At 32.3% G+C, this 26857-nt stretch overlaps 3 protein-coding genes across 3 annotated transcripts; 1 reads left to right on the forward strand and 2 right to left on the reverse strand.

Moving 5' to 3' along the window:
* Positions 1-1340: 1340 nt before the first annotated feature.
* LOC114182291 (synaptotagmin-5-like) lies at positions 1341-8460 on the reverse strand. The gene is made up of 14 exons (XM_028069132.1): positions 7929-8460; positions 7276-7350; positions 7081-7188; positions 6408-6440; positions 6213-6302; positions 5479-5604; positions 5071-5214; positions 4099-4512; positions 3804-3938; positions 3364-3585; positions 2976-3245; positions 2656-2793; positions 2054-2356; positions 1341-1879 (listed from the first exon to the last, which is right to left on the reverse strand). Exons 1-14 carry the CDS (start codon positions 8121-8123, stop codon positions 1652-1654), a joined length of 2481 nt encoding a protein of 826 aa, XP_027924933.1. The 5' UTR covers positions 8124-8460; the 3' UTR covers positions 1341-1651.
* Positions 8461-16848: 8388 nt separating this feature from the next.
* Positions 16849-18173, forward strand: LOC114182732 (VQ motif-containing protein 20-like). The gene has a single exon (XM_028069665.1). It carries the CDS (start codon positions 17081-17083, stop codon positions 18020-18022), a length of 942 nt encoding a protein of 313 aa, XP_027925466.1. The 5' UTR covers positions 16849-17080; the 3' UTR covers positions 18023-18173.
* Positions 18174-18861: 688 nt separating this feature from the next.
* On the reverse strand, positions 18862-25603 carry LOC114182374. The gene is made up of 10 exons (XM_028069243.1): positions 25290-25603; positions 23742-23960; positions 23341-23575; positions 22709-22881; positions 21505-21647; positions 21188-21365; positions 20536-21115; positions 20291-20403; positions 19460-19703; positions 18862-19245 (listed from the first exon to the last, which is right to left on the reverse strand). Exons 2-10 carry the CDS (start codon positions 23930-23932, stop codon positions 19018-19020), a joined length of 2085 nt encoding a protein of 694 aa, XP_027925044.1. The 5' UTR covers positions 23933-23960; positions 25290-25603; the 3' UTR covers positions 18862-19017.
* Between the last annotated feature and the right edge of the window lie 1254 nt (positions 25604-26857).

The following is a 26857-nucleotide window of genomic DNA, read 5'->3' on the forward strand; positions in this document are numbered from 1 at the left end:
ATGTTAATCTATATATTTTTTAGATTAAATATTAATCTCTAATTTTATTAATTAATTTTAATATTTATTTAAGATTTGTTTAAATTTAAAATATTATTTTAAATATTTAAATTTCTATTAAAGAATTTTAATTTATCAATTAAATATTTAAATGTAAAAAACAAAAAGAGAAATGGAAAGTTTTAAAATAAGAGTTAAGAAAACTTAAGAAATTTATTTTAAAGATTTTAATTATAATTGAAAGAATTCATTAAATATTAAAAAAATTCTAAAATAAGAAAGCAAAAATATAAGTGTGTAATTTTAATAATTACAAGAGATAACAAGGTAAAAGAATAAGATGAAGTAAAATAGATACAAAACAAATAATTTATTTTATATATTTATGTTTGTAAAAAATATTAAAAATTATCTTATTCCCTCTTATACTTCCTTACTTAGTTTATAAGGTTTAAATACTATTTTGGTCTACTTTGTTCAATTTTATTTTTTTTATGCATTTGATCTCTAATTTGTTAAATTATGTTCAATTTCATTTGTTTAAATTGAAAACGATAGAGTGTAAAAGTTGACATTATTCACATTATGAGTTGATTATGTTTTGTTCAAATAAATTCCTATTTTAGTTAAATTTATTTAATTTAACCTGTCGGCTCGCCAGTCCGTCCTAAGACGGAACGAGTTACAATATCCAACCCGTTTATTGGTGACGGGCCAGCCAGTCCGACCCGTTTTGCCAAACCTACTTTTATTAACACCTTTTACTATTTTTCAATTTTAAAACAATTTTTTTTATATCATTTTGACAACACCTTTCACTTCTTTTTTGTAAATAATAAAATTTGTTTTATGACTACTTTATCTCTAGATAAATGCTAAATGGTTCTTCAATAGTGTCACATATTTTTTTTTTTCAATTTGACACCATCTTTCACTGCTTCTCACAATTTCTTTTTCTTTAAAAATATAAAAATTTACTTTTTTATGACTATTTTGCGTTTACAATGTCAAATGGTGTCAGTATAACATCTTTCAAATTTGGGCAACGATATTGACCCCTTAAATAATTTTCCATCCATTTCACACGATCTTTTACTACTTTTCACTTTTTTTTTTTTTACAAATACAAAAATTTACTTTTTTTTATAACTTTACCCTTACATAATTGTCAAATGGAGTTGGATAACATTTTTCCATTCGGAATAATGGTATTTTGAAACTCAATTTATTTTACAACCATTTGAAAGTTAAAAGTAACATTTGATGAGTCCTAGTAGTTTAGATATTGAGTATTAGATGTAAAAACTGAAAACTAGAGACAACAGAGTAACAGATTCATCTTTGCAAAACATCATTCCTTTCAACCACGATAAAATAGTAATTAATTACAAAAATCCATAGCAGAACCTAGTTTCCTATGCAAGTGTGAAATAGGGTATCTCCTTCCATTTATTGTGCATCCCTGTACCCAGAAATGATCTTGAGAAACAAAAAAAGAAAATGATCAAATAACCATGTACAAGCTCTATATGTGTGGTATAAGAAGGCTATCTAGTTTAGGAAAACATGTACAAAATCTGTCCTTGATGATTCCCACAAACAATATTGTGCATGGGAAAAGTATAAACAATAAATACTATGCAGATGCAGATCAATTTCCAGCTGAAGAAGATCTTCTGCTGAGGGAAGGAGAAGAATTAATGATCTCTTTGCCAAGTTCCTTTATTTTGCTGAGAAGAAGCATTTGTTCAGTCTCCAGCTGAGCTATATAACCTTCCTGTGTATCCTCTAGAGTTTCTAGCTCACTCAATGTTGTAGAGAGTCCTTCAAGATTTCCATCCTCTATGAAGGACCTGAACTTGATCATCATCTGTTTTATCTGGTAAACCCCAATTCACACAATGTGTTAGAATAACAGCATGAAATGAAAATCATAATAAAGGTATGAGCTTTTTCGTTGAAAATAATCAAACACTTTATCCTTTGAGCTGAATTAGTTTATGTTACAAAAGGGTTCCTTTCACTTTTCAGTCATGGCGTATGAAGATCTCACCTGGTTAGGAATTTCGTGTAGTTTACTCAAGGAAGGTTCAGAGTCTAGACTTTGCCTCATCTGCAACTCTGGAACTTTTCTAGTGATTTGGACGTGAATTTCACCCCTTTTCACCCCTTGGAGAGGTATCCACTTGTCAGCCATCTGGTTTGGAGGCAACCTTTGATATTCTACAACACATTCACCTATACTTGATGTGGGTAATAATGCATTATGATCTTTGACATAAAGCATTAGGGGACTTCCATCATCAGGGAACTCTAAGGTCTGGTTCCACTGAGGATTAAGAGTTTTGTATATGACCTACACACAATGCCACTGCTGGTAAGTATTTTTAGTTTTGTAATTTACCAAGATGAAGTAAAAGAAAGATATGGAAATGAAAAGGAAACGTGTAATACTGTGAAAAATCAAGGGTATAACATCTGAACAAAAAGGCAAGAGATTTCTCTTCAGAACATGTAAAATATATCAAGGTTGAAAACATTGAGAAATTCTAAAGGAAAAAGAGAGGAATGAATTGGACTAAGTTAGATACCAAATTCTCTTACATCTTGACATTCAATTTCATGAAAAAGAAACCAAGGATGAAGTATTCCAACCTTTGTTCTTTTCTTAAAGCTTCCGTAGTGTACTCTCACATATGGATCACTTGTGCCTCTGAGATCGGCAGCAACAAGATCCCTTCCCTCTATCAGAACAAGTTCAATCCAACCATTGCCTGAGCCAAAACTCGAACCCTGTCCATTGCAAAATGTTAGCATGAATATCCAAGCAGTGAAAAAAAACCGTGAGTGAAATGACTGAAATAATCACTATTTACAGTGATGATAAGCAAATAATATGTTTAGGCTTTTGCATTCTATATTCATCTTGTAACTGAATGGTTGAAAGAATTACTAATTTCCATGTATAAGCACACCTTTGATCCTTCTTGGTCATCCACTCTAACCGATATTTGAAGTCTTAATTCTCCAGAACGCACTCTTTCAAGAGGGATCCATACATCCCTCACTGAGCCATCAACCAGTCCTTCCAAATTCACATGAGCACTACCAATGTTTTCATCTCCAAAAATTTCTTCAGAGAAGCCTTTTATTTTTAAGTATTCCCCACCACCAATCTCATCGAATTCAAATGTCTGATTCCAGACAGGATTTGGAGTATGACCAGTTCTTGATTTCTGGACAACCTAGAAAATTTGTTAAAAACAAAACTAGTTAAACCAACAACCTTAACTTACAACTTCAGTTAATCAAGTAATGAAAGAACTGGTACTGTCTCACAGACATGCAGTGCCTGCCACTCACCTTTCCATATTGCAATTTGATATAAGGGTCAAATTTTCCATTTTTGTCTTTTGCAGCAAGATCCCTTCCTTCTGCAACAGTTACACTAATTTTCCTTCCAGTTTTTAACTGAAAATTTGGTGATCCATTAATTGACTGCTGAGAGTTGCTACTCCGGATACTGTTCAAGCTATGCGAACCATCAGAAAATTGCCACTCTTTGACTACAATGCTCACCTTCAACTGAAAAAATTATGAGGTGAAATGAATAAAATCTTTGATTCAATCACAATTTCTTTTCCATTTAGAAAGGAAAATCAATTATCTACTTTTAAGTACATGTGACAAAAGGGCATTCTGAACTGAGCTCTAAGATTAGAAACCAGTAAGAGAAGAATAAAGAAAAGAGATATGATGCATACACACAGCTATTGGTTATAACAAGAAAGAAAATATTGTACCTCGGCAGAGTTGGGGCCCTCAAACGGTACAACCATTTCAATTTCTTCTCCACAGAACTGTGCCTGCTTTGCTATGACTCCAGAATCAGGTCCTATGGCCCACATTATTGTTGAATCATCTTCAACATGCCTCAACTGCAAAAAGGCATAAATATTAATTTATCACAATATTAGTATAGAAGACAAAGAAGCACTTCTTGAAAAGAAATAATGACTGAACAAATATAATACTTATAGGTAAATGTTATTCTCCTGTTGCTAGCTCAAAAAAGAGAACATTGACCAAAGGAAGTACCTTGATTTCACAACTTGCTAGATAGTCACACCTCACATTGTTGGGATGGCTCTGATAAAGATTGAAACGAAGAGTTCCTGTATTATCATGTAAAACCATATTAAATGGTGCATCCCATCTTGGGGTTGAACCAAATCTAACATCTGTTCTCCTGGTTAATTCCTCAACTTCTACTTCTACAAATGTCTCCAGATCCTTGTCATCAAAATTCTCCTCTGAATAACCATTGGTTGAACCATTTGGTTGCCTCCTAGATGTCTTAAAGCAACTACCAGAAAGTTTATTCGCTGAAATCACTCTAATATATATAATGCCTCCAACTGCTTTTTTCCTTAAATCAACTGCAGGCAAAGTGAAACAACGTCGCCGAGGTTCCACCATGGTTTTTACCAAGGTGTCAGCAAAAAGTTTTTCCTGCAAAAAGTGCAAACTTCCAATCAGTATGAAACATAACAAGCTGCTCTGGAGAAACAGAAAGTAATAAAAAAACATTGAGAGAATTTACGATATTGAGCATGTGATATCAAACATCTACTTGACATGTTGTTAACTGATGAAGCTATTTCAATATGATCAGTTATCAACTATTTCTCATGTTGGCTTAAATTTCTAATTAATTAACAGAGACTCAACCTGATTTATATTACAATTTCTCCAAAATAAATTTTGTGAAAATACTTCTTCATCTCCTCTTCTTTGATAGAGGTATCTGGGACTAGCAGTCCTTATATTAAGCCTATAACCATCTGGAAACAAATATCCATCAACTTAAGCATCAGATTGAAATCCATTATAGGATAAGGTTCGATATCTGCAGGGAAAATGAATTCCTAAACTCGCAGTTGAACCAAAGAGTGTGTATATCTTTCTACAATAGCACCATGAAATATAAGAGAGTTTAGGGAATTTAACTCAGAAAGACAACTTTGTAACTTTTCTACTAGCATGATATTAAACTTGATGGTAACGCACCAGCCAAGAAGAAACAACAGGCCATTCAGTGGCAGGAAGTGATTGGCTCCCACCGCTTCCAAAGGCAACTCCTATTCTCACCTCAGGAGTTGATACAAATGAGTACAGAAGTGCTTTTCCATCAAGAATTGGCGTAGCAAGAAGCTGCAAAATAAATATAACGAAAAAGAAAAATGATTAAACCAGTTTCTTAGCAATGCAGGAAAATCTGTGACCAGGACCAATAACTAAAGAAAGAAAATTTAACAGTAACTGCAATAAGCTGGTAATATAGGTTGACAATTCTTAAAGTATCAAGGGTTAACTACTTGCTTCAAATTCAAATCAAATTTGTCATATGTCTCTTACTTCAGTATACATATTTTCACATATTAAAGAAGAAAAAATGCAAAGGATAGCTTTACATACATCACCCTTGATATGAAGACTGTTAATCACAATTCTAGCAGTTCCAATCAACGGCTTTGCAAGCTTAGCAAGCAACAAAATGCTCATTTCACTTGTATCCCAATCAAAACCCAGTTGCAGAAATCGCTGCAAAAGGCCAACAAGAATGCTTGATCAAAAACTCGGATATCTAGTAATATATTGATACTTAAAGACAGAGCACAGAGTCATACACCTCAAGAAAAATAATGCTGAACAGGTAAACTAGCTTACAAGCAAATTAAGCAATGGTAATAGACGTAGGACAGTCAAATACAGTCATTTAGGTGGCATTCATAGATTCATTATTTACTATCTTCAATGTTTAATTTGCATGTAAAGCTTTAGTTTTTCCAAACTATGCATATTAGAAAATTTGCCAACCACTTGCTCATATAGATCACAAAAAGCAGTGGCAATAGAAGAAAAGAGGGCAACAAAAACAGTGAAAATACCAAAAAACCTGGTGATTGCATTATAGTGGTGGTGCAAAACACATCAAGGACAAATGAAAAATACAGATTCGGACAAGAATATGTTTCTCACGTTGCTCACAAAAACAGATGATGATATAAATGCTACTCCTATTCCCCCCTCCCCTATTTTTCCTTTTTTCTCTAACTACCAAAATCACTATAAAAGTACGATTTAAGGGAAGATTAAATATATAAGAATTATATTTACTAGTGACATTTGAAATAGAAGGAAACCAAAACCTGATCACCAATAGTTGACCAACGCATCCCTCTCAGAGCCAAGCTAGGAGGGCATGATCCTAGTGAAAACTCCTGTAGCTCAACTCTTTCCTGTATTTAGTACACATCACACAAATATCCAATCTCCATAAAGTGTTCAAGCTATTTTGATATACTAATTAAATTTCTATCATAGAACGAAACATGATTACTTACAAGAAGTCTCGGTTTCCGGAGCTTTATACGTTTCTAGAGACACAAAAATTAGAAATTAGATTAGTTCATATATCATCATACAAAATACATGTCTAAAGAGAGAATTGAACAGAACGAAGGATTGTGACCATAAAATGTAACATTAACAAATCATTAACTAGAAGTTTATCTGACAAAATCATGTAACATTATATGACCACTTTTAATTTATTATATGACGAAAGGTAAACAAGTAATTATTGGTCCTATCGGCCAAGACATAATCAGCATAGCATTCTGTTTCTTCATTCAATATATGAATTGAGAGCTAAAGTCTGAAGCAGGTAGCTTCTGTAGTTCAGAGTCTAACGTTTTCTGCTATGCACACTTAACAGAAGTTACATTCTTTTACTGTAATATAAGTTTGATAGTTCAATACTTCTACACACTTCCTCTGTATTTTGAAAGCATAAGTACAGTCTAGACAATCCATTTAAATCATAGATGAAAAAAGAATGTGTATGTAATATGTTGTACGTACATACATACTGTACATTCATACATACACGTATATATGTGTAGTGCAACCAAATAAGAAGAACCTATTTAACAACAATTTCTGTATTGTCTCTTGAATAAGGATGAAAAACTAATCGATGTATATAGCAAGTGAGAAAAGGTAGTGAAATTTCACCTCAACAATTGCAGATAGCCTTATTGAAAACTTGGCATTAAAATAGTTGGACCAGACTTCTGTCAACAACTTATTCAACCACTCACAATGCTCCAATGGTGTGATGGGCTATATGAACAGGAACTTGAGGTCAACTTCAAAAGTCACACTACAAGGTGAAAAGGTGGAAAGGTGGATAGGTAGGGAAAAAAGTACCGAGACATTCAGTATGATCCTCTTCCATTTCTTATCCAAGTCCTCCACGAGTAATTTGCGTTGGTATTTCCCATACTGAAAATGAAAAAGCAGCACCTCATATTAACTACTAGTATAGTACACCACTGAAAAAGCAGTCAATAACTCAACTCAGATGATAAATCAGGGAGATTTGCTTGCACAGAATTTGAAGTTACACAACATATTTTTTGGTAAGTTACAAAAAAAGAAGCTCACACCTCACAGGTAAGGATGCATCATGAAACTACCCCAATTCAACAAAGAACAAGAAATAACAAATGCTTAACATGATCCATAACAAAGAAACTATTTTGTGGAAACATAATTGGGAAAAAAAGCTTGGTAGGATTGGTTAACAATCTAAACGTGTCATTGACGCATTTGACACATGACCTGTGGTAAGGAATGACGCTCAGTTCTATCACTTTTATTCAAAAAAGAACTTAAATCTAACAAGTAAGCATGACTTGTGAAATTGCCCCGATTCAACAAAATCAAGAAATACTAAATGCATTTTAATATGCAATCAAATTGATTAATCAGGCAAGATGATCCATAACAAAATAACTTTTTTTCTGGAAACATATTTGCGCCAGAAGCATAAAGAGATGATAAAAGTGAGGATTGAGAACCTGTATGGTAGTCCACACAGCAAGAGCAAGAGGAACCCAAGAGGAGGCAGAGAAGAGCCATCTCTCAACAGCCCAAGCAATCAGAATCAGAGGAATGAAAACTGGAATTCTGGGCTTCTCCTGCAAGAGATGGTTGAAAAAGTCCACAGCAGCCTCTTCAATGTTAATTGAAAAGGCCTTTTTCTTCAAGCTCATTGTTTTGCTCTTGGTAAGCACCAAAACCAGAAAAGGGAAGTTTTTGGGTTCAAATTTTGGTGATTGACTCTTTTAATTCCCTGAAGTGTCAACTTTTCCTATCCATGTCAGTTCAAAGACCAAGGCCAAAGACTCATGGGGATGAAAAATAAACCATGAACGGAGGAATGTTTGGGAGTTGACAAATCTTGAAGGGTTGTTAGAATTCAGAAGATATTAGAAAGCGAGAAGATGAAAAGTCAGCTGAGAGAATGAAAAAAAAACAAACTTTGATGCAGCATAAGAGGACGTTTGCCTTGGACAGAAATGAAGTGCTCACAAGTTGGAAACTTTGAATCAAATCTAAAGTGTAACATTTTGTGTCCCTCAGCCACCTTTGCAAAGGTTCCTGTTCCAAATGGTGGGTCCCATTTTTCAACTTTTTTACATTGAACTTATTATTTTTAGTCACATCATTTGTTCTGCATACTAATCTAAGGATAATAATAGCCTGTTTAATTTGGATCTGTGTATCAATTCGGATACAGAATCAAACAAAAATGTTTCCACAAGGGAAATATCCTTGAAGATACCTTCTGTTTTCATCTTCTTCAATAGATTCTGTTAGAAATTAAACTTTATAGAAATTACAACATTTGACTTTTATTTTATATTTAACAGTTATTTTTCTAATTTATATTTTTAATCAATATTAATAAAGTGTGTTAAAAAAAAGTGTATTGTTAGTTCTCCTCTTGGCTTAAACATGTGAACAAAATACATTCTTTTTTAATTAAAATAGGGTTACATAATGAAAGTTTAAACATTATAAACAAAGGGTGTGATATATCTGTCTTATTAAAAGTCATTGACAAAATGTCTCATCTCGTATCTAGTGAGAAGAATAAATACAAAAAAAGTTAACATGAAAATGAGAAAATGCCAAAATATGTGAAAATCAATGTTTTTTAGTTTTATTTAAACATAGATCCTTTACACAAAATATAAAATTTTGTGAAATCATATTTTTTGTAGTTTTAAACAGATTATATATGTATGTGTAGTGCTCACGGCCTAATTTCTTTTTTTAGATTTCAGAGTCATCTATTAATTTAAATATTTTTTTAATTTTTATTTCAATATAATTGTTTAAAGAAACTTTTTTAAATATTTATTAATTAAAGAGATAGTTAAAAGAATTATTTTTCAATTTTTATAATTAAAATTTTTTTGTTTTATCAACAACTAAATATTTTTAAAACTAAGATGTAAGTGATTGTGTTTTTAAAACTTAGCATCGATTTGTTTTTACTTATTAAAATGAATGTTAGAAAAGGTTATTTATTTTTAATTTTTATATGAGAAAGTATATGTATATATCTTCATTTATCATCAAAATAGTTTATAGAAAAATGTTGATAAAATAGAAGAGGATAAAAACATAACCATTTTGAGAATAACTTATTATGAGATTTTATGAGATATTTTTGTCCAGAAAAAAGACATAAACAATGTTTTATACTTTTAACTCTCTTTTTTGTCTTTTTCTTATAAGCTACTAAATTACTTTAAAAAATTGATATTTTTATGTCTTATTATGGTACTTTTTAAATAAATTTGAGCAAACATATAAAATTAGTTAATAAATAAATTTTTATTACAAAATATTTTTCCTTACACTACTAAAAAACTTATATTACCTGTCAATTTTGTTTTAAAATTTATTTATGAAAGATACTTATAAATTTTGTTATAAAAAAAATTTGCAGAAAAATATTACCAATTTTTTTGCAAAATATTTTGTATAAAACACTTTTTACAATAAATTTTGTACAAAATATTTGTAAATTTTATAATTTTGTAAAAACTAATTACTCAATAAAATTACATATCAATTAAGACTTTTAAGAAAAATGATAGAAAAAAGTCTTTCATTTTTTATAAATTTACGAAAAAATGTTATGTAATATAAACTTTTTGTAGTAATGTTAATAAAATTAATCCAACATACATTCATCTGTTTGAAATAAATAGTCTCTAAATTTGTCTGTGGGGAAAAATAATTTGTTATCAAAAGTAAGTTATGCATTTATAGAAATCATGGTATTTGAAATAGACACTTACTAATTTTGTTTTTTTGGATAAGTTTAGAGAAAAACAAAAAGAAACAGAAAAAGAAAATTCAGGTAACACAGAAGATCAGATTATATAAGACAGTCACTAAGTGGGAAATGAAGCCAAGTCTGTCCACAAAAAGAGACACGGTTAGATGAATATCCAAAATAAAAAGTTACATTAAAATTAGTTTTATGTGTGTTAATTATAAAAATATTTGTATGAAAACGTTTATTTTTGTTTACAAAAGTTATTTAGACAGGCTTAGATTCTCATCACATGAAAAAAACTATCATATTTTTAAACCATGAAGATATATTAATGTAATGTATAAAATAAAAGGTTAATACTTAAATAAACAAATATAGGATAAACTTATGTAATTTGATAAGATTTTTAAGAAACATCTAATGCAACTTATTTAGTAAAAAATGATATTAACTCAATTGTAAAATAATAAATTTTAAAATTAATAAATCCTTTACAAATTTAGTCATCTTTTTTCTTAATTTACTCGCCATTTTTACAATTCCTTCATTTCTTACCTTTTCAGAATTTTTTAAATTTATATATTTTCTAATGTAAATAACATTATCTTTTTTCATCCATAAAATATATATATATATAAAGATTTCAATAATTCAAACCCACTATTCAATTTAACTGACCTAAGTATTTGATAACATAATTAATATTTTTTCGATTTCTATTAATATACGGAGATGTTAAAAAATATATCTTAAGAAACTAAAAGAATTATTATTTTCAAATGGAAATAAAAAGGTAATATTTTATAACAAAGGAGTGGGACCCAGCCACAATTTTATAGTGGTACTAGATCTTGGCCGGCTGAATCAAATTCAGTTGGAGCATCAACGGCTGCAATTAATTGGACCTGTTATGGGACCCACATGCATGTGGTGTAGCCGCATGCAAGTTGGTCAAAACTAATGGCCTCCATGAATATATATATATATATATATATATATATAAATAAGTACTACTTTTCAAACTATGTTGGAAAATAAAATAGTATTTTAAAAATTCACCCACTTATATTGACTCATTAATTGTACTTATTCTAGATTATAAGAAAAATATCAACAACCGTTTTCAAAATAATTTTAATATTTAAACATAATAATCTTTTTCTGAAAATGTATTTTTAATTTTTTTATCTCTGTGAAATATATGCTTTTAATGAAAAAAAACATTACTTTTAGACCTTTTATAAAACAACAATGAAGAGAGATCTTAATCTAATTGAAGTAACGCACTGGTTTAGCATTTAGGTAATGTATAAATATTGTATTTGTTTTATAGAAAAAGAAAATATTTTTTTACGATTTCTTTTTTAATTTCCCCCTCATAACTTTCACTTTCTTTCACTTATATAACTAGTATAATTTTATTCTAGTCAAAAAATTGAATAAGCAACGTTAAAATTAACTAATTAATTGAGTATTTTACAATAACTTAGTTTAAAGGGTCAAATTAACGTCTGAAATTAAATGTATCTCGTAACATGTCATATATATATATATATATATATATATATATATATATATATATATATATATATATTAAGAAGTTAAATAAATCCTCAAATTTTGAAGACTTCAATTAAATTTCTAAAATGATCATTTTGTCCAAAATTTTAAATGATAATGATGATGGTGGTCTGTTTTTGGTTTTATTCTTCAAACAAATAATAATTTGAAGTGAACCCAAAAAAAGTGATAAAAAATTATAGATAGAGACATTGTTAAAAGCCCACAGAATTCCTGAAAATGGAGAATTGTATAACAGAAGACATAGTCTCCCAACAGTACAAATGTGACAGAAAAGTATAACAGACAATGGGAAAAAGACAATTATTCATCGTTGAGAAAATTCATTTTCAACTATAAAAACTCCACTACAGATGTTAATGAATTAAAATGGGGTTAGAATGGCTTATAAAAGGTATTTAAAAAAGATAAAATTGAACTGTAAGTTATATTTTAAAAATATAATTTACAATAGTTATTTATTTTTTAATCATTTTTTGTTTTCTAAAAATGATATTCTAAATTTATTTATGTATTATTTAAATTTTTTAAGCAATATTTCATCATTTTTTTATCAGTAATTAGAAGTAATTGCATATAGAACATTTTCAACTAATTAAAATTTGGTTCTTATTTTGTTCCCTAATGTAAGTGTTAAGATTTAAAGTTTGAAAGAAAATTGTTATCTCAATTCATACGAATCTTGAAAAATTGATTTGGGTAATCAAATTAGATGTGTTTAGGTGTGTAGTGTAGGTCGAAATTTCAACTTTCTTTTTCTTCTCCTTTCATTTTAGAGTTGTTAACAAGCAACTACCTACTTAAGTTAAACTAAGATTCTTAAAATGTTTTGAAATAATATTTTTATTTGAAATGAGTTGTAAACACTAAAATGACTAAATTTAAGATTTGATGTAAATATCACCATTCAGGTCAATTACCATATTTGAATATTGTCCATTTGGAACTTAAAACTTTTTTAAGATTTTGTCCTTAAAAAGTCTCAATGGTTAGAGAAGAAAGGTATTTAAATTATCTTTAGTTCTTGATTTTTAGTTTTTATAAATAGTTTCTGATCCCGAGTTCATTGAAATATATTATATGCTTTAAAACTTGAAGCTCATGTCACGATTTTATTCTTAAAAGACATATTAGAAATTTGGAAGAGCAATATATATTTAAGTTGTCATTGACATCGAATCCTAAACGATGTACAATTATTAGATAGTCAAAACTCTAATCATGGTTTGAGAGTGTCAACACCCAATTTCGTCCGGATAAGAAATAAGATTTTGACTTTGATAACAATTAAGAGAAGAGAAAATAAAAGAAAAAAAGTGAACATAAAGTATAAACATTTTTTTATTTTTACTTTCTATCTTATTTTAGCTTTAGTTTTACTTTTATTTTTATTTATTTATTTATTTTACTTTTTTTATTTTTTCTATTGTTATACGTACACATATTTTTATTTTATTGTTTTTATTATATTTTATATATATTTTGTAATATTTTACAAAAATTAAGATGAATTGAAAAGGTGAAAATTGGAAGTCAAACGTAAATACTCTGCTGACGGTTCCCTCTTCATGCAAGGGAAACGTTGAAACCTTCAGATTTTACTCCATCTCTGTGTCTTTGCACAAAAATAGAAATGTTGGATATCTGTGTGTGTATTACTGTGGCACCATGGCAGTCGTAGAGCATAGGTATAGGGTGGCTGGTAACAGAGCCATAGAAAAGGAGACGCAACGTCCAAGCAGGGGTTTTTCTTTTTGAATACAGAGTATGAAAGAAAAGGGAGGTTTTGGTTGGGGGTATGAGGAGATCATAAGAAAATAACAAAGAGACATCACACACGGGGGGAGAACATAAGAGATAACGGAGGAGAGTTGGAAAAGGGGACGGAGGTGGAAGAAAAAAGCACTGGGACCGGTTGGAGGAGTAACACCTTTGAGAAGTAACGGCAAGAGGCATAAAAGAGATCTACAAGAGGTAAGCACCGATAGCTCTGATGAACATAAAATCATCTGACTTTTAAATGCTTGAATGTATATGGTGTTGTGTTGTGCTACATTTTCTATTGGTTGTTGATTCTTGATCCCATGGGAGTTGTCGTCACCTCCATTTGCATACGATTGTATCTTGCATCTAAATAAAATAAATCTATCAGAACCCCCGCAACCAGAATACACACGTTACCATTACCCTCTCCGCTTCACTATTGTTCACGAACAATCCACCGATAGTGCATATTCACACACAGTATGAACTTCGTTCTCGATCTCACCAACCTGTAACCCACACCCCCTTCGTATCCTATACACTCCTGGACACAAAAATCATCATCACTATCCCGCACTCTTCCATCAATCTCTAACCTTCACAAAAATAACCAAAATTGGGGAACCTCTATTCATCATCCTAGACCCACCGATACAATGAGACACCCAAATCCATTCATCCAACCTAGCACAAATCAGAAACAGAGAACAGTGAGGTGAGTGGGATAACGCCGCCGGCGAGTCAGAGTTTCGCCGATGCAGATTGCGTGCAAACTAGGGTTCAGCCACGCTGATGTGAGGAAAGGAAGAACTGAACTAGAATCTGCTCCCATTTCACGACGACGACGTTGTGATGGCGGTCTTGGTAGCGGTGGTGCGAAGAGTGAGCTAAGTTCGAGCATCCCTGGGTTCTCGACGCCGACGCCGCTAGTGTAGGCTTGTGTCTCCGGTGGTGCCTGTGGCCAGCTATGACGGAGGCGGCAAATCTTGGTTGGCCACGGAAGTGCGACGAAGGAGCCTCGCACGCGGAAGACGAGAACCAAGGAGCACTCGCGAAAAGAAAAGAATGAAGTCGAAACGGCGGCACGAGCCCCGGCAGCTCCGTCGACGGTGGCCGCGTCGCCGGCGTTTAAGGTCGTGCAGACGCGCGTCCCAGGGCCTGCGTCTGTGTTGGTGGTGTCGAGAAGAAGAGGCTGCGGGGAGAGCTTCGACCTTAGTTAGGTTTTTTTTGTTTTTTAGAGAATAAAGGAAAGTGACCTGGCTTTTCTTTTTCTTCCTACACCCCCACTGTTGTTTACCCACGCTCTATGTCTCATGTTAGTTTTGGGCCTGTTTTACGCTGCGTGTATTCCCATCATTAGGATCCCGTACCCCATGTTTCACTACTCACGCCATTAGTGACTACTTCCTGCACCACCAGTTTTCCTGATCATACAATCCATTGGGTTTGTTTGTTATCTTACTCATTGCAGCCCCTGTTTTACTATACATACACCTCCCAATATTTGCTGATGGCACCACCGCTTTTGCTGACTGCAGAACCCATTTGTGCTTTACATGTTTTGGGCTTGTTTTCCTTATTTTACTTGCTGCACTCCCATCTTTAATGCACACACCCTCACTAATTACTCACGTACCCCATGTTTTGTTTTCCACTTTCATCCTTCTTAAATAATTTGTTTATTTATTTATTTATTTACTTTTTCATTATTATTATTGATTTTCGTTTTTTTTATTATTTCTAAACAAAAACAAATATTTGAAAATTATTACAAAAATTACAAAAAATAGAATAAATCCAAAAAAATGAAAAATATTCTCTTCCACTTTATTGTGTCTGTCCGGTCGCTCGCACCGCGTGACACTCATTTTCAAAAATACCAAAAATAGTTCTTTCCCTTTTAGTGTCTGTCCGACCGCCCGCGTCGTGTGACACGTATTTTCAAGTAATTCAAAAAATACAAAAAAATATAAAATTTCCAAAATATAAAAACATCAACATTTTCAAAACAAAAGTCTTTTTAAGAACTACGTGATCCTTGATTCTCCACCGTGAGATACGTAGGAGCAAGGCCAGTCCTTGTCAGGTTCACATTCAAAAAATCAAATCATTTTCTCAATTGTTTTCCAAATCGTTTCTCTAAAGAACTACGTAACCCTGATTTCTCACTTTAAATGAGAATACGTAGGACCAAGGTCAATCCTTGTCGGGCCCAAAAAAATTAAAAAAATATTTTGTTTCTTTTAGCATTTTCGTCTTATTATTTTTGGGGAAAATTAACATTTTGAAAATCACAGCAACTTTGCATTCTTAATTAATGGTACCGCCCTTGGGCGGGCGCTGTAGGGTGCTAACACCTTCCCTACGCGTAACCGACTCCCGGATCCAAAATCTGGTTTTTCGCAGACTTGTCTTATTTTTATGGTTTTCCATAGTTTTCCAGAATAACTATGGTGGCGACTCCCAAATCTCTTTTCAAACCCGTTTTCTTTTTCGGTTCGCCTTCCCGTCGCGATTCCGGTTGCGACAGAGAGAAATAACAATTTATCTTTTAAAATCACTTCTCCTTTTCCAAATAAAAATTAAGGAAACTAATGTTCATATTTAAAACTACTTTTTCATTTTATCTTTAAAATCTCATTACAGTATCTTAAATGTATTTATTGACGTTATCTCAATAAATTTGAGGTCAAAAATATTTTTTTTTTTAAAATATTATATTTTCCATAAATTTGATGTATATATTATTTTCCGATTGGTTAGTGTTACAAAACACTAAGTTACAAATTACCGATCATAAAAATTAAAACTATAGTTTTAGTTTACAGGATGAAAAAGGCTATAAATCCTTTTTATTTAATTTTATAAAATATAACTTGACATGTTAAATATCTTATCAAAATTGTATATATATATATTAATGTTTAAAAAATATAATTAATTTAAAAAATATTAATAATCTAAGAAACTATCTCTTTGGTTAAGATATTCAACACAATTATATATATATATATATATATATATATATATATATATATATATATATATATATATATATATTCCTATATAATTTTTTACTAGCAATGCAAATTTTCTGTGGTTACTATTATTTTGACATTTAATAAATTTTTACACACTTTATATTCACTATTTTATCTTTCAAATTTTTTTTTATAAATACAAAAAAATTAACTCTTTTAAATACCAAAATGAGTTATAACTGGTGCATCTAATTTAATGTAAAAAAAAAAAAACATTTTCCATCTTCTTACTATTAAACATTATTCTCGGAATTTTTCATGTTTTGTGGAGGAACAACCTTAACTTTTTCCTTCGAATGCGCCGCCACACCACGACATGGAAAACACCGCTCGCAGAGTGACGCGTGGAGCCCACCCATCGACTCATTCGCGCCATTTCGCTTCTCCCGCCACCTCAGCACTTCTTCCATCTTAAGGAAAACCTCAAACTACCCTTCCCGAATTCTCACACTGCGTACGTGTCACGTTCCCACTGGCTAGCACTTGCATGGCTCATGCAAAACATAAATTCTATATATACAAACACACTCATCTCTCCAAATCTTTGCCTCCATCGTCTCCACACAGAACCATAACCTTCATTTTATTCGCTGTTTCAGATCCAATTAAAGCAAACTCAATCATCGATTCCATAACCATAACTGTTTCTCGTGTGAGCGATTGTCACCTTTCTTCAAAACCAAAAGCCATGAGCCCTTCACACTTCCATTCAAAGAGAGAAATCACCTCCACCAATAACAAAAACACCACCAATGGATTGCTACCACCACCTTTGAAAATCAGCAAGGAATCTCATTTCATAAAAAAATCGTCACCACAATCCTCATCTTCATCGTCATCATCAATATCATCCTCCCTGGTTAACACTGCAATGCCAGCATCATCGTACAGACCGCAGCAACAACGTCACCCTGTCATCATTTACACACATTCTCCAAAAGTTATCCACACTCAACCTAAGGATTTCATGTCATTGGTGCAAAAACTCACCGGCCTCTCTCGTTCGGATTCAGAGGACGAGGAGGAGGACGATGACAACCCACCGCCGCCGCAACAACAGTTGAAGCAGGAGTCCGGAGGTAGCCTTGCGGCGGTGATGGGAGACAAGGAAAGTGATAGAGAAAGTATGATTATTGTGAGAAACGAGGAAAATGAGGCATCGTCGGTGCTGACCGAAGAAAATAATTGTAGCAGCAGCATGGGAGAAAACCAAGTTAACTCGTGTTTCATGGCAGGGGAGGGACCGATTATAGAGCCTCCGATGACCCCTTACGTGACAATGATGGCGGCGCCGAGCTCCACAAAGTTCGTGTGTTCGAGTCCGCCATTGATGAATTACTCAGATTCTTTGTTTTTCTCACATAACTTGAGGACCTCTATTCCATCACCGGCCACGTTGGAAGGGACGAAAGACTTCCGTGACCACTGATTATAGTTTAACCTTTTTTTTGTTTGGGTCAATAAAGGTTCTAGTTTTTCAGGATAGAACTTCGTTTTTTTAAGAATTATAAAATGGTTTTTGTCTTTTGTAGAAAAGTTGTATCTACAGGTGTTTTTACAGTTGTTACTTTAATACCCAGTTTCATAGGTTTGTAATTCAGAATAATAAAGAAAGATATATAGCTTTCTATGTGAATCATGAAGCTGAAAAAGTTCTGTTCTCAAGTATTTAGGTGATAGTTTTATGCGGTTTCGACAAGTTATAAATATTTCAGAATCTCACCAAATAATTTTCTGTGAGGATGATCAAATATAAGAAAATTAGTTTTTTCTTTGTTTAATTTTGAAGTATTAAACATAAAAATTGACAGGCCACAGTTAAACTAAGTTGTCATTTTGTTTTTGGAAAATTGTAAAGATGATTTTGAGGTGAGAATTTTCCCGGAATGTTCTACTATTATGCTATCAACAAATCATTATTAAAATCAAACATAGTTTCAAATACTGGAAAAACATATATCTTAAAAATTATTTACTTTTTACAAATTATTCATGTCTACGAGAATGAATTCTGTCAAATGCTTTGGATACACACTACACTGTATAGATATCTCCTCCGAATATAGTTTATTCCATGACATCACCAAGATCTTAACTCTAGATTGCTTATTTAATAGACACTATACAAACCAAGATCTTGACCCTAAATTACTTTATCACTAGCCATACGTCAGCTAATATTGTTATTTGAGTTATTTAATTATGCATTTACGTGTGTGTGTGTGTGTGTTTTTTTATGTATTGACCAATTGGATGTTATGTTACGAGTTTTACGTAGGAAAGTGTAATTGCATTTTCTAATTAATTAATTTGCTTCCACTGTTGAGTTTACATCTTTAACATCTCTATATACAAGAGAAAAAGCAATATTAAACAAAAACATATACACAGAACACTTAACCATGCATGCATGCATGCATCAATCTATTTTTTCTTCTTTTCCTCTTTATCTCTTTCAATTGTAACAGGAGCTGCAGGTACGCTGCACCACCATTCCTTTAATCTCCTCGTCAATCTCTCAGTGCTAGTTTTCCTCAGAGGCGAATATCTTGTGAATGTCTCCAAGAAGAGTAGCATAACTATGTATTTATAGGGCACGAAAGCCAAAATCAAGCCTGCTGATAGAAGGCAAAAGGCCAACTTCTCTGTGGCCTGATAATCATATAAATGGAACCAGGTATCATTTCATGAAATACTCAAAAGTAACATTTTAACAAGTTTTTCACTCTCAACCAATCAGAGATATGACTTTTAAGACAGTTTTTTATGAAATTAAGGAACTTATCATAGAGGGAAATTATGGTTGGAATGTGTATTATTCAATAAGAATTAAATATTAGCAAAAAGGGAAAGAATGAGACAGCACCTGAGGAAAAATGGACAGCAACAAGCCGCGAAGCTTGAGCAAAATTACGTTGCCATCTTGGATGAGTTGTTCAGCTTGAGAGACAGCATTCTGAACGGCCAAAAGTTGTTCCATTGTATTCATTGGGGGAGGAGCAATTACTTTAACTTCTGGAACTGACCTACCTTGGCTAAACAATCGGGTAATTATCATAAAAACACCTAATAACATAAGCACCACTGATACTGCATAGCCAAGCCAATTCCTGCAATAATCCCATTATCTAAGTTAATGAAACAAGGCAAACCTGTCATCACAACAAGCACCAAAAAGCTGAAAAGGGCTTATTTTGTTTGAACACTTTCTGATTTCACCATTTCTTGAACAATGTTTTGAAAATATGAAACTAAAAGAAAAAAAAAGTGACATTGCGAAATTGTAAATGATAACAGAGAGAAGTAGTTTTTTTTAAAACCAAACAAGTTCTGAAGTATTCAGTACTTCTTTGTTTTTCCCTCACAAATTATTTGGTGTTTCTTATATGTTAAATTATCAAAACAATGAAACAGCAAATACAATTTTACATGGGTAAAATTATTCAATCTCTTGTATGTTAAATTGCATCAATCCAGATCAACAACAATTTCAAATTATTCAAACTCTATTACTCTTTCCCCCTCTACATTAAAGGCCTACAATTTTCAACAAACCAAACCTATAACTTCTGAATCTATGAATTTTACCAAGCTACATAAATGCTTATAACAATTTCATAAAAAATATATTTTCTATCTCCTGCCTCTTGACAAAAAACAGATCAACAGAATATTACTTGATTTAAAGAAGTTTTACCTGTAAATGATGTAACTGAAAAACAAACAAAACCCTGAGGACTTCCTCAGATCATCCCAATATGCCAAAGCTTGAAGAGACTTCCAAAGTTCATTTATAGGAAAAAGTAACTCCTGAAAGTAGATGAAATGATAGGTATCAGAATAGGATTATACTTAAGGTAGGTTAACTATTCTAAAGTTTATCATTCTACAATGTATAACAGTTTGACTAAAAGGGTTATAAAGAGCATACTAAAATAGTACCTTCATGACAGCTAAATTAGTGTCAATACCATCAACTTTAACACCATCAACTGTAGCTTGTGCAGATATAACCTTTTTATGATTGTTCTTAGATTCTTTAATAGCTATTTCCAATTCAGTCATTTCTCCAACAGATATTTCACCCACAGCAATCTTGCTCTCATTTGAGTTGTTTGAACTTGCTCCAAATACAAATCCTAAGTTAGAAACCATGTCCAAGGCTGAGATAGAACGCATTCCACCACCATCCTTGAAATCATTCTCACGATCTGACTCTCTTCTGTTTGGCATATTTGCAAGGGTTTCTAATATCAAGTCTCCACCTGGAAGCTGATCACATAAATTAAACATGAGAAGTGCATCATTCTGTATAGGAATCGTAGAACTAATATCCTGAATAGCTTGTAAACGCAAAATTCCTAAAACAGCCTTCCAAAGCACTTCATCCCGTGCAACCCCTTTAATTCCATATTTGCTTACGAATCTGTGAACATACAGAATCTCTTGGATGATAGCTAACCAATAATCACGACGTGCATGACCTTTAAGTTCTGGAAACTCTAGTACAACGGGTTCTGATCTACAAGAGAAGTACTTTTGAAAGTTAATAACAAGATAAATTTTCAGCAGTTATAATCGTTAAGTTACTTACAGGGACGATGAACTATAGAAGACTGCCTTGTCAAAAAGTCGAGTACCCCATGGTCCAGTCAACTCAGGTTTAACAACTTGTTTAAGATCTTCTGACAAGTCATATCTTTTTGGTTTATCATATGATACAACACGAAGTGCTTCGAAATGAAGTGCATGATCTGTCAGGATTAACCTTCCTGCATCATGCCACAAAGAGAAAAGTTAAGAATAATAAACAATGCATACTGCTACTTTATCACTAAGTATATATAATAAATTGGAGGGGCATGTGTTTAAGAAACATTGCTGATAAATGTATCTTTTTCCCACACTTACCAGGCCAGGTGGATATTCCTACATGCTCAAGGACTGGCTGTGTTGTGACTGTTCCATCAACCTCGAGAATCTTCTCTTCTCTAGAGGATCTTACAGCAGCCAAGAGAGACGACTCTGAATTGCTCTTCATTTTTCTTATAGCTCTGTTGAAATAAAAATAAAAATTAAATAACTTATGCAAAAAAAAAAAAAAATTGTGCATACCACTGATCACATACTAAATAATGCAAGAAAACAACTGACTGTTGCATCAGAGACGACGCAGATAAATACAGCAGCTGGTTCTTTGAAATTAAAAACTATTAAAATAAAAAATTAAACAGAAAATTTTATTAAATCATTTTGGCTTGTGATTAGAAGCAATGAACCTAGACGTCAGTCCAAAAGCCTGTATCAGAATAACCATCACATTTATGTGCATACACTAGCCTAAATTTTCACTACAAACTTAATAAGGTGTTCATGTGCTGATAGGGCAGAAAGGCTTTCTCAAATAATAAGCATGACTGTCTTGAGTCTTTAAACAACACCATCACCTTTTCCCGATGTTAAAGGATGCAATAAAACTGCACTAACCCTTTTCCTGTTGTTAAAGGAACCCAGAAGTGGCTTCTCAGTTTTCAGAAAGAGAAACATAAAGATGGGAAAAAAAACTGAGAATTTTCCCTTTCAAAAATAGAGCTAAAGCCCAGTTCTCAAATGACGACAAAACAGAATGCCCCCTACTCTATCCTCTCCTTCTATTTATGCATTTAACCTAATTCCCTGCCTCTACAACTTTAACCAACAACTATTTCTAACTACCAACTACTCTAACCTATCATCTTCCGAGTGTTGTTGGCACAAACATTAAATCTAAGGGTCCATAAATTTCTCCAAAACTACTTCTGAAAAACTGCACTTAATTTTAAGTGAAACTAAACAGTTTTAATGATTTTTTTTTTCAATGCTATCTATGCTATTAAAGTCGATAAGAACCAAGAAATAAGAATGGGAAAGAAATGTTAGATTTTATTAAATAGGATGAAAAAACCAAGAAATGGAAGGAGTAATTGCAAAGCAAAGATGCCTTACTAAAAAAAAATGCCCATACACCAAAAGCAGGAAAACTGGCTTAGTATAAATGAATCTTGGAAATCAAAGGAATACCAGACAAAAGAAAAAGATACATTATAATTTTAACTTTCAAGGTATAATTTCAAACCTTTCTAAGCCACTGAGGTACTTGTCATAGATGGGGAACTGAAGGCGACCATCAGTTGATGAACTCAGCGCCTCAAAAAGATTTTCACTAATGATGACATCGGCAATGATAGGAATTGAAGGGGCTATTCGACAGAAAGCTTCTAAACCAACAGATACCTCCTCGTCAACTTTCTAGAATGTTTGACACCCGTCAATATTCAGAAAGACCAAATTACTAAAGATAGCACAAACTAGCCTATAATATGCATATAAGACACAGATATAGATCAATAAGAGGACATAAACTTAATAATTATATCTATTTGTATGCATATAACAATTGAAACTCACAAACTATCAAGTTCAGAGAATACCAAAGAAGATATTTTGAGTATAATTTCTGTTCATCCACAGAAATGAACAGACATAACTAACAAAGAAAGAAATATATTAAGAATATTCTAGTTATTCATTTCTTTGAGACATAACTAACAAAGAAAGAAATATATTAAGAATATTCTAGTTATTCATTTCTTTGATCCATATTCCGCATTTTATTGTATAAGGCCCACCAGTATTAACAGCAAAAAGGGCATTACACAAGTTTCCTGATAAAATCATTCTCAGTATATTGAACTCTGAAAAACATACATTGGTTAAAGGTGGACTGTCAGCAGCAGGGACTTCCCAAGCCAGCATCATGTCGAATGTCAAACGCCGGAATGTTTTATCAAAGAGATGACCAGTCATTTGTGTAGTCAGGAAAAGTGCCTTGAAACAGCAATATTCCAATAAATTCCTCGCATATCGTGATGGATGCTTTACAGAATCAGAAGCCTCCTGATTGAAGCTCTCCTGAAGATCAATTGAAGAGGTCTTAAGGATTCTGCATTACAGTTGAATTTCCAATCAATTTGTGTCAAACAAAATACAGGGGAAGGTCCAATGCTACCTAATACTCATATAAAATCCAACATAACTGAATTTTGAAAAGTGACTATGAAGCAATAATTCCCGAGTAAACAAGCTAATTTGTACAGAACCGCACTTACTTTGAGCATCTACGAACAACTAGGTTGGCAACAGGAGACAGCTCTCGTATAAAATTCCTCCCAGCAGAAGGAGAATTTTCCATCTCTTCCAATTCTTCATCAAAGTAACTTTTCTTGCCAAGCAACCATTTAAATGACCCTTCTTTTACCAAACCTTCGAACATATTTCTGGTTTTGCTGCCTACAGCCATCTGTTTTCACCTCACGATCTTATCGGGACTGGAAAACAAGATATCCCATATCAATCGATCTTAAAGTTATTGTCTTTACTGAAACATAAAGGTTCCCAATAAAAAAGTCCCACCAAATTGAATCCTCAAAACTAAGAAACCAAACTACCAAGTACCAACCCAAAAACGCTCAACCTATCCAACCCCATCTGCATGACTTAAAGATATTTCAGTTGGAACAAAGTGGTCACACTTTCACACTACAAACAATTCTTACAACGGAGAACAAAATTCTAATAAACACTTATAGAAGAACAAAAAACGAACTGGACTACTTCCCTTAAAAAACTTAATTCCTCTCATCTCATCTTTTCGAGAAGTCGAATTAGAAAGTTGCCATAGAATTGAAGTTCATAAGTTAATCTGTGAAACATAACATTTCAAAGGTGCTATAAACTCTAAGATCAAGGTATCACTAACTAACATAATCAGATATGCAAACAGAGAATAAATAAAACACGAGGGCTGCATCACAAACATAGTGCTTAACTATTTCAATCTTGTGAGAAACTGTCAAGTTTATAAAGAGGGGGTTTCACTGGGGAGAACAACACCAATGAGATCTGAGCCTAACCACATAAGACACTGACACCACTCTCAACCCAAAACCTTAAGGCAATGGGTTTATGGGTCTTTATTCTTATATAGTGCTCTACTTTCTCATTTATGGTCAATGTGGGACTTAGACTCACACTTGGATTCCTAACAATCTCCCCCTCAAGGGTGAGTCCCTTCAACCACATTGGTACACTCCCCCTCCAGCGGAAGCATTCCCAACCACGAGTACTCCTTTTCTGCCCTTTTCTGTACCGCCGTTATTCTTAACGGGACACGCTTACCTGCAACCCTTACCTGGGACTCTTGCCAGGAAGACTTTCGATACTAGGACCATAATGATACTGCACTCGTCTGAGCCGGTATTAACCATCGGCTCTGATACCACTTGTCAAGTTTATAAAGAGGGGGTTTCACTGGGGAGAACAACACCAATGAGATCTGAGCCTAACCACATAAGACACTGACACCACTCTCAACCCAAAACCTTAAGGCAATGGGTTTATGGGTCTTTATTCTTATATAGTGCTCTACTTTCTCATTTATGGTCAATGTGGGACTTAGACTCACACTTGGATTCCTAACAGAAACCAAACACGCACAATTTCCATTTCACTTGAACAATCTCCTCTATTATCATCGCGCTCTAAATTCATACACTAAATTCATACAAACAAAAGAATTAGACAGACATTCAATCAGACCGACATTGAATCAGAGGCGACCCCAACAAGCTGCACCGAACAAAAACCAAGTGACCTACCTCTAACCGCATAAAAATCTCAACTTTGGCAGATGGGCTAGCTTGAAATCGTGAGATTTATTACGATCTCAGATAGCTAAGGGATTGAGAACCACCCCATTGCCACAAAACAATCATCGAAAAAGTGGATAACTTGGATCATTAGAAAGAAAAGAATCTTAAGTTGGATTGATTGAGACTGATGAAAGAAACAATGTTCAGTGATGGATAAGCAGAGAGAGAGAGAAAGAGAAAGGTTTTATCTTTCTGGAAGGGGAAGTATTGGAGCCCGTACCCTGTGTTGGGACATAATCAAGAGCTGCCAGATACAGGAAAAGAAAAAATTAGATATTCCATTTAAATTTATGTTAATTTAGATATTAACATTTTAATTTAATATATATACTAAAAAAACAGTTACCTCTTCGTTTCAAGATCGGAGATCGGAAGCTATTTTATTCTGAAAATAACTTAAAAGAAGATGATATTGTTATCTTTTAAGTAGACAATAATTTTATGAAATTAAATATTAAAATATTTGTTAATGGTTGTTATTATAATTAGATTAAATCTAATTTTGTAATGTTGTTATTGAAAATGATGTATTTCATCGGTTATAATCATTGAACTTGATTATATGACGTATTTCTTTTTACCCTTCATGGCTTCAATTGTGAACAAAAATTATGTGTGGTTCAAAATATAAACAATATAATTTCTGCAGTATGTTGAATATAAAACAATATAATAATAACTTTATAAAAAACTTTTATGTTCAATTGAACCATTCATGTAGCATTCTCATTCTTTTCTGGCTTGGTAACTCTAATTATATTTATCTAAGTTTAACATTGTATATATTCATTCACACTTCATTAAATATTTAAAATTAATAAATTAATAATAAAAGATTAATCTAAACTCTTTCTTACACATTTATAATTTATAATCAATAATAAAAATAAAAAAACTAGTTTCATATAATTAGAACTTGTTATGTATGTATTTTATTTTATTAATATTTTCACTAATTAATTTAAAAATCATACTATATAATTTGAGGTTAAATGGTAATAACTCTTTTTACATAATTATGATTGAGCTTTATTATTCTGTTTTAGAGTTTAGTTTTTCTATTTTCAAACTAATATGTTGTAAATAGAGTAGTCATAGTTATAAAAAAGTAGTTAATGTCAATAGTTATAAAAATGTATCCTTAAAATGTGATGTAAATATTAAGTTATAAGATTGATTAAGATATTTAAACTCTAATGAATATTATAAGCCTTAAGCTATTTATATTATTCAAATAATATAACTTTATTTAATATATTTTAAAAATTATTCAACAATATATATTAATCAAATAATTGAATAATGTGATATTGTTTATCTTTATATTATTGTTATAACAGTGAAACACACTTTTTATACTTTCCATGAGTAACTAATACTGTAACCGTAATTATTTTGCTTTATTTTCATATTAAAAATGCACTCCACTATCTTTTCCATCATTTAAATATTTTATATACATGATATAGCACAATTGTTTTAGGTATTAAATTTACAACGAGACTAAAAGTTAT

This window comes from Vigna unguiculata, chromosome 4 (assembly GCF_004118075.2).
Source record: "Vigna unguiculata cultivar IT97K-499-35 chromosome 4, ASM411807v1, whole genome shotgun sequence".
NCBI classification, from domain to species: Eukaryota; Viridiplantae; Streptophyta; class Magnoliopsida; order Fabales; family Fabaceae; genus Vigna; species Vigna unguiculata.

Excerpts from the sequence above, each read along its gene's own strand:
- LOC114182291 (XM_028069132.1), bottom strand. The coding sequence starts at position 8,123 with ATGAGCTTGAAGAAAAAGGCCTTTTCAATTAACATTGAAGAGGCTGCT. Across the intron at positions 6,441-7,080 it reads GGCTATCTGCAATTGTTGAG|AAACGTATAAAGCTCCGGAA; the intron begins GTGAAATTTCAC and ends TTGTGTCTCTAG. Across the intron at positions 2,357-2,655 it reads GCTTTAAGAAAAGAACAAAG|GTCATATACAAAACTCTTAA; the intron begins GTTGGAATACTT and ends CATTGTGTGTAG.
- LOC114182732 (XM_028069665.1), top strand. The coding sequence starts at position 17,081 with ATGGCTCATGCAAAACATAAATTCTATATATACAAACACACTCATCTC.
- LOC114182374 (XM_028069243.1), bottom strand. The coding sequence starts at position 23,932 with ATGGCTGTAGGCAGCAAAACCAGAAATATGTTCGAAGGTTTGGTAAAA. Across the intron at positions 21,116-21,187 it reads TTCTATAGTTCATCGTCCCT|ATCAGAACCCGTTGTACTAG; the intron begins GTAAGTAACTTA and ends CTTCTCTTGTAG. Across the intron at positions 19,704-20,290 it reads TTCAGTTACATCATTTACAG|GAATTGGCTTGGCTATGCAG; the intron begins GTAAAACTTCTT and ends GGATTATTGCAG.